The sequence below is a fragment of the Dermacentor silvarum genome, chromosome 1 (genome assembly GCF_013339745.2).
Source record: "Dermacentor silvarum isolate Dsil-2018 chromosome 1, BIME_Dsil_1.4, whole genome shotgun sequence".
NCBI classification, from domain to species: Eukaryota; Metazoa; Arthropoda; class Arachnida; order Ixodida; family Ixodidae; genus Dermacentor; species Dermacentor silvarum.
This window is the reverse complement of record NC_051154.1, coordinates 304,097,195-304,108,331: the sequence shown is the minus strand read 5'-3', so window position 1 is coordinate 304,108,331 and position 11,137 is coordinate 304,097,195. Positions and strand designations below refer to the sequence as shown.

Here is an 11,137-nt window from a genome sequence, read left to right as displayed (position 1 = left end):
AACCTCAGAGACCCATCCGGGCGTCTCGCTCGTTGGAGCCAGCGGTTGACAGAATTTGATATCTCTATTGTATTTTCTTATCTTTTCTACCCTTACCCTATCCCCCTGTGTAGAGTAACCAACCGGACACTTAATCTGGTTCAGCCTCTCTGCCTTTCACCTCTTGTTTTCTTCCTCTTCTATTGTATTCAAGTCTGGTCGCAACGCGAAGACGCCAACACGCTTTCTGGCACACAAGTGTCAACTGTCGCTCCAGAAACGGAGAAATGGAGGAGGAGAGTGGTTTTCTCGGGGCCGCGTCTCTTACTTGAAGTCACGGCCGCGAACTGATGAAGAATTAAGATCTCTCATTGGTCCCCTAGAAGGTCGCCACGTCTCCCTTCCTCGACACATTTTTGGCGGACTGTCCTTGTTCTGCCTGATTAGAGGAACCTTCTACAAGAAGAGCCCCCGTGACAGCGACAGAGCCTATATTATCCTTGTACACACCGATCATCTCACGACATCCTCTTCACCTATGACGACGAATCCGCATCGGGTAACCTCGGCTTTTCACGGACTCTAGCCCAGGGTACACCAGGTGTAGAACTGGCCACGACTATCCATTTGTGTGCAATGCTACGCGAAAGGCTGCCGCGAGTGTCAGTGCCACAAGTGGCCGCTTATGAAGCCCGCAGGGTTACTTCAATAGATTACGCTGTCCAGGGAACCATTCAACCTCGTGGGTATGGACCTTCTGGGACACTTCCCCTTGTCGTCCACAGTAAACAAATGGACTGTAGTCGCAACGGGCTACTTGACTCGTTATGCAGATACCAAGGCATTACCTCGTAGCACAGTTCTTCATGCACAACATCGTTCTGACGCATGGCTCCCCGTCACACGTAATCACAGACAGAGGAACGACATTTACAGCGCACACGATAGAAAACGTTTTCAAACTAATTTGTACCAGCCACCGCAAAACAAGCGCCTACCATCCTCAGACGAACTGGCTGACTGAGAGGTTGAATAAGAGCACTGCAGACATGCTATCAATGTACGTGAACGTCCTGCACAAAACCTGGGACGAGATTCTTCCATACACCACATTTGCATGCGACACTGCAATGCCGCAGAAAACGCATTTTACGCCATTCCACCTTGTCTACTGGCGTAACGGCCAAATCTTCTTTAACGCTGCCTTAGTGCTACCGTACGACAACGATGACAGCCTTGCTCCAGACACCGTGCAATGTGCTCAGAACGCTGAAGAAGTTCCTCAGCTTGCCCGCGTACACACCCGTCAGAGCGACAGACGCATACATTTCCGTCAGCATGCAGCAAGATGCCTGTTGTTACAACTTCCGTCACCGCGACGTCAATTACCAATCTGGCGACTGAGTCTGGGTGTGAAGCCTTGCCCACCGCTCAGCCTTTTTGAGAAGCTCGTAAGCCGGTATTTCGGACCATACAAGGTCCGGAGACGCGTCACTGACGTTACATACGAGGTCTTGCGGGATGGTGTCACGTGGTCTTCACGTTGACAGCCTCGTCCGGAAGCTGTGCACGTCGTAGCCCTCAAACCATAGTTCACACAGTGGTGCTCGTGCCTTCGCACTCCTTTTTGCTCCTTGCATGAAACTTCGCTTCCTGTGCCCTGTTCATTGCATCGTTATTTTTTCTTGTTGTTGTCTTGCTTTGTGTCTCTCTAGATATACGCGTCTTTCTACGGTTCTCATTTCTCTCCACGTTATCCTGTAGGGACTCAAAACCATATTTCATCACGGCGTTCCTTCAGAGTTTCATCATTTACACGGCCGGGATTGAAGTGAGGAGAGATAAATGTATATCTGGAGCGGAAAAGCAGACAGATTAACGAGATGCGAGTTTCCGGTTTACTACCCTGCACTGTGAACAATTCCGTGTGATTCTTCTAGGGAATCTGAAATTGCGGCTAATGCCATCTCATGTACCAGTCAGGCTGATGGAAGACGAGGGAGTTGAACAAGAACATTTGCGCGCAGAGTTCGCGGTTTTTCACGCGCTCTCTCCAGTGCTGATTGACCTATATATTTATATATAAATTGAAAGAAGTGCAAGCGCACGTGAAACACCCCGCCGACGCGCCTAAATTAAATGTATGTTCTTGCTTCTTTACGTGCGCCTGCACTTCTTTCAATTTATTAAACACCGGAGCCGCATAACTGCTTCCTTTTCTCAGCCAAATTTCGCACTAGCGCGCTGCGCGTAAGGCTCACAAGCGGTGCGTGAGGGCACCTTTTTTAACACTCTCTTCAACAGAGGCCTTGTTCTCACCCTTTCGGGCTGCCGGCGGCTGCCCCTTGACATCAGCGGGCAGATTCCCACAGAGCGCTGTCATTGGCCCAAAGCTGACATCAACAAAAATGGTGTTTGGATCAGTGCGATTCTTGCTGTTGTTATTGTGCGTATTTATTGACGCAGTTCAATAAAAAGGCTGATATCTAAGAAAATCTGCGCTTCGAATTCAGATAAGAATTATGCACTTCTGGAAGAATCCTACCATGTCTGCTCACGCACGGCCGCGGCCGCCTGCGTGACCACACTGCTTATCGGAGTCGTAGCCGTTGGGCCTCACTAATTTCTATTGATGTTGTACAAGCCTCGAACCACGCGAACCTTAAGGTCAGACCACACGTATGCTTGCCAGCGCGCGTTCACTCCCGACCGCTCCTGCAACGATCCTTGGCAAGGTACCTCGAGCGGCCAGTCGCGCGGCAATATTGCGTGTATTCGCGGGCTTCTTTCACGCTCCTAAAAACACTTTTATTGCATTGAGCAAAAGAAAGCTGTATCGAAAGTTTTTTATGTTGCTCTACAATTTTCTCATCGACATTTTTCATCTAAGTATATTGTTTGTGAAGGTAATAAATAATTAAGACTTATTAAGTTATAAGGCAGAATGTAAAAAATAATCTGAATATCTCCAAGCGACGGCAAACAACATTACCTTGCTTCTGTCCACCTACGTAGCCATTTGCATATTTTTAAAGTCTGGCCCAAGTTAAGTGAAACACCCTCTATATATACTTGACAGAGGTCTGGCACAAAAAAAAAAAAAAGCGTGGTTGCACCCTCTCTCCCACCACATTTAATCCGCCCGTGCCGCAGCAGATTATCGTTCATCCCAGATGAATCGGCAGGCTGAAGATAATTACAGGAGTATCTTGCGAGTCTTTCGGGTCCGGCCAGTCAGCATGGAAGAGAGTGCAATAGACAAGTACCTTTGAAAAGTAAGAAGACAGCAAAGCCCGTGATATTTCTGTCAAACACAAAGGAAATTTATTCAGTAACATGGTCGCCATGAAAATAAAACAAAAACAAAAACAACGCGTCTTTACAGTAGACACACAGGCGTAGTCGCTGACTTTCACAATCTTTGGTGTTGCTTATAAGTGCTGCGCCATTTTCACTTTTTTTTTTCGATTCGTGTTCGTGTACTAAAGCAAGACTAGACAGCAATGACAAACAGCAGCAAGTTTTCAAACTACGTTGGCGTATGCTGTACACGTGAAAACACGCAACCCGTTCATGGGAGAGGCTATTTACAAGGACGCGAGGCTCACTGGCATGCATGTAGCGACGCTGCTGGATACGTGGCGCAAGCGCAGCTCGCCGTCTTAGCTCGCCAGCAGCTCCGCGGCTCGAAATCAGGCGACGCATTGCCTGTTGACTGAAACCAGTTACACCTTGCTAATAACTGCCTGCGTCAGTTAAACAAAGCGTGCAGGTTCCGGCATAAAGCATTGCTTTGGAACGTGTCGTCAGTTCGTGAACCAGCTTGTCGCGTACAATGTCACACATAGTACGGGTCTGCAAAATACGATTTAACGCTTAATATGACCTTAGCGAAGGGGATGAAACGAGCGCTCAATTTGAGAAATATTTTTTATTAAACATGCAATTTCATCCGCTACAATGATATGCGCTTGCCAAACTGCACAAGTGGACGCCGATCTATGCCGACGCGCACACGCTGTGCAAGGAGTCTACTGTCAGCTTGGCCAGAAATTAAGATACATTGACTGCAAATCAGCGCTCGTCACACCTCCTTCGGCATTGTTCTGTGTTCGGCGCTCTTCTATTCTTGCATCGCACCAAACTAACCCGCTTTGCCGTGATTCTGAGGCCGAATTCAAAAACATTTCGTTCGTAAGAGCTGCTTCTCATTGGCCGGCCACCTTCGCTAATATTTGGTTAAACGGTCACTACTGGCCGGCAACCGCTCTTACGGACAATTAACGCGTAAGAAGATATTTTCTTTTTAAATAATGGCCCCGTTCAATGCTTCTGTTAATACATGCGAGCTTTGAAGTTCATCTCCGAAAGTTTTCGGTTCGAATATATCCCAAAGTAGGCGCAACGTTTATAATTACTGCTAAATTAGGATCGCGTTAACGACACTAGGAGAAAGCCAACTTTCAGTCTGTTATGGAGGCCAAAATACGCTACCGCAGAAAGCCCCAGATTTGAGCGTATCATCGTTCCTCTGATCTCAATTTCTAAAGATCAAAATGTGTGCAGTTGACTTTTGAAACAGTTTGAGTAACAACTAATTGCACGTCAAAACTCGGGCATTGAACACGAGGGTGGTTCTCGAGCGACGCAATTATCTAAGGGCTGGTTTATTCAAGACTATCCAAGCCCAGTTTCTGCATCACGCTGTGGGAAAAAATTAATTGCCGTAAGTTTTGCTGCAACAGCTTGGGTGAAATTTATTTGCTGCAACAACATGCGATAAACTGTAGCTTCGAATCAACCGGGATAGATATATCTTTAATTTCAGCGTCGCGTCTGCTCGATTTCATCTGAATGTTTTACAACGTGTATTCATGCAGTCGCATTAATTAAAAGCCCAGTTTTAGATCTAAACTAACTGAAAAATCTTGACTGCCTTTAATATAACCCCTAAAAAAAGAGAAGTAAAAATTGTAAGAGCACCTAATTAAAGTTCTTGTACTTATGTTTACTCTGCTGAGGATGCAAATTATTGTCCACTCGCTTTTCTCTTCTTCTTCCTTTTTTTTCGAGGATGATCTGCATTTTTTTCACTTAAGTGTTATTTGAATTGTGATGCTAAGTATTGCTCCGTGGTTACAACGATATTGCACTTTTAACTGCGTGCACACGGTTAACTTCGTATTGATGTACAGAATGAAAAAAAATGTGGCACGAAAAAGTCTATATTTGAGCTTTCGGGATTTTTAACCACAAGGGCTTGTAAATTAAGTACAACAGTGTTTAGGAGCAATACTGTGTATCGTAAATTTCACAATAGCTTCTTAATAAACACTAACCATCACAGCTTTCGAAATAATATCTAGGTCGTTTCAGGGAAGATTAAGAAGCCCTTTATGAGATTATTTAGAGTCCCGGTCATTTCAGATTTGAAACGATTTTCGTTTTGAGCATAAGACACTGCCTGGCACTCCTCGGACTTGTTCCACTTTTCGGGCTTGTGTACGCTGAACACCTGTGTCCTGCCGTATCCCCATATATGTAATTTCAATATGCCATATTATTATATTATATAAGCTATCAAGCCACGCCTTATGACCCCGCAGACTTCTCCAGTGTCCACAAAGAAGCCTTATTTATGTGTTTTATATACAGGGCGGATGCACGTTGAAGAACGGCTACCTACATGTAAGCTATCCCACACGCTGGACACAGCCTGCTAAAATTCCACTCTTATTATTACATGAGAAAACACGCCTTTCATACAAGCAGTTTCCTCAAGGATGCAGTATTGCCAATTGTAAGACATGTTGAGGTACTCTTAACTTTCTTCTTGATTTATCTAAAGATATGGCATTTGCCGAAGTGAATCGCAAGGCTTTGGTCAAGGCGATGCGGAGAAGTGAAGCGATTGTTGGCGACAAGCTGACTTTGTATGACTAGAATAACCCATAACGTAACTTATGTTGGTGCATCGCTGGACGAGATACGAGATAACTGTAACTATTACCTTCATGATACGCACATCGCACGTTCTCAGGCAAAGCGAAAATGCTAATTTACTCACGTCTTAACAAAGCAGAAAAATTTTACGAAGAAGGGAAACTTCATACATTATAACTTTTTAAAACGCTCTGGTGCAAGTTGCAATAATGTCAAGGGTTATTTAATATGGTTTGGCATTCTCAGTGCCAAAATGTTCCTCACCACGCAGCATCAGAAATTTAGAGGTCTCCACCATTGCCATGCATTCGGGTTGTAATTATTACAGATGTTACCTTCTCAATTTATTTACCATTGAAAAGGGGACACTTAGGTTCTCTTGAAAACTGACGCTAATGATTCCAGCTTGATTACATCATGAGTATTTTGATCATTTCCCAGGCGTAATGTGGTCGAATAAAGGGCGAGGCGAAGGGCACTTACGGGCCGTTTAAAGGGGCACTAAAAAGAAACATCAAATCAGTTTAGATGGGATCATTATTGTTTAGCAGCTCAATTTAATATTATTTTTGACAAACGCTGATTTTAATCACGAAAATTAAAGTACATATTCAATTTTTGAATTTCGCACGTTTGCCTAGACTTCACTGACATCATTATGATGTTGCGGATTTCAGGATTTTCTCGTGCCTTTTGTACAATTATATTTCCCGTAATTTGTGAGGTTGATCATTAGCTTGGTTTCTGACGCAACATTTTTATACTTTCTTCGTAAACAGCTATTTGGCAGCGTGTATGCAATTTCAAAATCTATCACATCACTGGGAACCAGTGCGGTAATTCCGAGGGGGTGCCGACCGCAGTTTTTAGCTTTTCCGTGCTTTTTGCTTATATAGCAAGCTGCCGAACGCCATAAGACTTACCGGTTCGGTGCTCATAAAGTGTAATACACCAACGTGTTTAAGTTAGCGTCTTTTTAAGCGACCTTCACGTGCTTTGAAACGCTTCCTACGCTTCTACGAAGAACTGTAAGTCATAGTTTCATACCGGTCACCACATAGACACGGTCAGCATGCTCACAGTGACAATGTGTCACGGGGCGAGAACTTTTGAATTATGAGAATTGTGGTACTGTGCGCGCAATCTATGCTCACAAAGGAGTATGTTGACAGGTCCGTAATATGCAGGTCTGCATATGGAGCGTTATATTAGGCCATCCAATACATTTAATATGTGCCACAGATGGCACGGCGCGTGGTGTACATGCCCGGCTATCTTTCTGATATGGGGCTCATATGTCTAATCCCTATATTCTAGAACGTTCATTCACGCAACACTCCAGTTTGACTCGAAAAAGTGGAAGGCAGTGCCTTACATCGACAAAAAAAAATAGTCACTGTGCTTCGCTGACACGCGTTACGATCGCGCGTTTTCAAGAATCCGAAACCTTGCGATGGGGCGTGTCACGAACGCAAAAAAAAGTAACCCACTCCGTGACCTCTGCTGCGCTGCATTGAAGAGACGTAAAGGCAGCTGTGCATGTGTGGCGAAAACCAGGCCATAACTTAGACAGCATATCGATAAACGTGAAATTTGTGACCGGTATTACAATGTGCGCCGCTAAATCGACAAGACTGTATCAAATCATTAATGGTTGCAGCTTCGCACTCAATTGTTACCCTTGCCGATCACTTCAAACAACGCCGTCCATTGAGTACAGCTCACGCTCACTATGTCAAGCACGATTCACCATTTCTGTACACCAGATCGTTTCATCTTTCAACCACAAGCAGCACTGCGCAACATTGGGGGTAAGAGAAGCAAATCCGCACCGCGTACGCGCAAGAACGCACACAAGAAAGACGGACATGTGTGGTGCACAACGACACGTTACAATGGCATCCCCTATTTTCTTCGCGTCGTGATGCACTCGCAATTCGAGGGGTCTTCTGCGCCGCCCGTGGGTACCAAGGACGCTCGCTTCTTGTGAACGCTGTTGTCTCTGCCAGCGATTGGTGCCAAATTCCGGTTCTAAGCTGTCCCAATCTGCAACCGTTACATTGCTGCCCGCGCTGATCCGCGCGGTACACAGGCAGCACGTCCTGGTGGTGGCTGCAGCAACAGCAGCAGCAGCAGCAGCGGCGGCGATGCGCGGTCGAGATTCCGGCGTGTTAGATGGGCCGGATGTCGGCGTGCTGTGTCTCCTTGTGCCTGCGCAGGTCCACTTTCCTCTGGAAGGCCCGGCCGCACACATCGCAAGCGAACGGCTTGAAGCCCGTGTGCTTGCGGCTGTGGGTGATCAGGTTCGAGGACTGGCTGAACGCCTTGCCGCACACGGCGCACTTGTGCGGCTTTTCACCTGCGAACGACAAGAGGACAGGCACATGTGAGCAGGAGCAACCGCTGAATACCTTCTTCTCATTTCTGCATAACAAAGCCAGTGTTGAAAGCGTGCTTCATCATCATCATCATCACCGTCATCATCATTTTTTATGTTCACTGAAGGACGACGGATTCTCCGGGATAGCGATCTCCAATTACCCCAGTATTGCGCCAGCGGACGCTTCGTACATCTCCAAATTTCCTCGTTTCATCAAACCACTAAGGTATGCCGTCGTTGACTGTGCTTCTTTTCTCTTAGCACCCATTGCGTAACGGCCGCGACGTCATGTTCACGGAGCGACACCATTGGCCGGAGGGGGGTCCTTTGACAGGGAAACGCCTCATTTCTCTTGACTTGTATAGGAATATAGTAATCAAGTGCGTTATGTTTATAAAAACTTATCTAGCGCAAGTCTTTATTACGAGGTGTGAGTTCGTGGTGGTCGTTTGCAGCTGTCTGATTTACGTATCTGTCATTCAAGCTTGTTCTAATCGCGCCGTTAATGCTGTAGACAATGTGTACGACAAACTGACGATGCATAAACATGCTGAAAAAAAGCTAATTTTACGACAATGCCGTCAGTACACAGTGTCCGTCAGAAGATTTCAATACAGTATATACTCGAGCACCCTCGAGTATATGCTGTATGTAGGTCAAAAGCCTAACCTAACCTAACCTAACCAAGATCTTCCGTAAAAAAAGTGTAGAAAGTCACAGTTTTTTTTTTATTCCATAAAACTATTACTCATTATATCCGTATTAAAAATACAATACATGTGCCGTTTAACTCTTATATTCACTAAAACAAATTATTGAAATATATCTGCTCTGAAAATGAGGATTTCCCATGATACACCTGTAGGAGTCGGCGTTTTTACCTGGAATAAAATCAAAGAATATGAAGTGTCGTAGAATATGCTGGCATGAAGTAAGCCAGCAAAGGAATCTAAATCATTGAAGGGGTGCTATAACGTTAAGCTATTCCAAACGTTTCTATACCATTTCTGCTGTCAGCCCTCCACGATTGGTTAAACGTTTCTCGGGCCACCCCCACTTTGATTGTCCGTTACGCGACATCAGGAAAACTACAGAAGATCCTCATCTGATATGAAGTGTACACACTGATCATGCATGATTAGACCAATCAAAAAAAATAATTATTTACGATTCTACGCATGTTTCACCATCAGCTGCCCACAATTGGTCAAAAGCTTTCGGGCTGCGAGCACTTCGCCTGTCTGTCACGCGATGTCACAAAACCGCGAAAACTCACCGCGTTAATATTAATATGATAAACAACATATGATTCTTTTTCGTGAATAGCCGGAGACTGCCCTGTTCCGAAATGAATAGAAGGTGACTGCCCGCCGATCGCTCTGGCACTGGCTAGTCGGAGCTGCCGGGGAGAATGAATTTATTTACGTATAATAACATTTTTTGCGTGGCAGTATAACGTTGTTGGGCCCTTTTGACCCGTACTTGATATCGCTATGCTAAATGTTCTTCGCTCAGGATCCGTTCCAGCTGCATTTTTACCCTTACGTGGCATGACACCGCGATTTTCTACCAGGTATCGAAAGCAAAGCAAGAAGAAGCGGGCCAATTACAGACGCCGGCACAACCCTCCTCATCAGGTTATGTACTTTAGCTTCGCTAGCCCGGACCCACCGAAATCCTCCCACTTCTGCGTGCTCCTTGCCTCTGGGTAGCCAATTAGATAGGAAAAAACCTGTCAAGTAAGGCCATGCTATTTGCTTTGAAAGCAAACAAAGGTGGCCTCCTATAAACGAGGAGAGTGTTTCATAGGTCAGTTCAAACAACGCCGCGAGTCACCGTCCCGATGCTTGCTTCGGCGGTTACGTAAATCTGACGTTAGGAGATTGGAAGAAAAAACTAATTGGAATAGTTTCACGTTATAGGGCTCAAGCATGCGCACAAGCGGCGAAACTCAAACGAATGACGAGCTCAGCTCGTCATTCGTGTCATTCACGAGCTCAGCTCGTCTCTGGCAAGCAAAGCACGAGAAGCCTGGACGAGTACGGCTCCAATATTGCGATACAAGCAGCTATATAGTGTCCCACGTAGCTTGATCCAAACTTTAAAAATATGCAAATACCACGTTGCTGGACAGAACCAAGGTAACGTTGTTTGTCGTCGCTTGGAGATACTCAGATTATTTTTTGCATTCCCCCTAATTAGAAAAATAGTCCTAATTAATTAATCACTTTTACATTATTGTAGTTAGATGAAAAGTGTCAATTAGAAGATTGTAGGGTGACATGAGATACTCCCGATGCAGCTTTCTGTTGCTCAATACGTGCTATATGAAAGTGTTTTTTCGAGCGTGAAAGACGCCCGCAAATACACGCAAACTGTCTCGAGCGGCCAGTCGCGCGGTAGTTTTTATCTCCAAGCGACGACAATCAACATTACCTTGGTTCTGTCCAGCTACGTCGCATTCCGCAGATTTTTAAAGTTGGCTCAAGTTACGTGGGACAAGCGGTAGAACGAGTACAGCTCTGACTTGGTAGTCAAACAGCTGAAGAAAACAGAACGACAGATAGAAATCCGGCCAAGAAGAAGCAGATTGACTTATGCCATCTGACGATTTGTTACGTAGTTACACTAAAAGACGAGCAAGAAGAAATATAGTGCATACCGGCAACTACAACGGCAAAAAGAACGGCCTCAAAACGCAGCGCCATTCAAGAATCTCTAATACCTGCCGTCAGGGATATTGAGACAACTTGGCAGCGCATGCACCATGAATACCGAGTGGTCTCCGGTCTTCTGGAGGCGGCAACTAAAATTATTCTAGCGATCACTGTCGCC

At 45.4% G+C, this 11,137-nt stretch overlaps 1 protein-coding gene across 1 annotated transcript in view; it reads right to left on the bottom strand.

Annotated features, from left to right (window-relative positions):
• Positions 1–3,288: 3,288 nt before the first annotated feature.
• Positions 3,289–11,137, bottom strand: part of LOC119437266 (zinc finger protein Gfi-1) — an 81,807-nt gene continuing 73,958 nt past the window's right edge. The window contains exon 5 of the mRNA XM_037704305.2: positions 3,289–8,281. Within this exon, the coding sequence (XP_037560233.2) occupies positions 8,094–8,281 (188 nt within the window). The 3' untranslated portion in view covers positions 3,289–8,093. The remainder of the gene's footprint in view (positions 8,282–11,137) is intronic.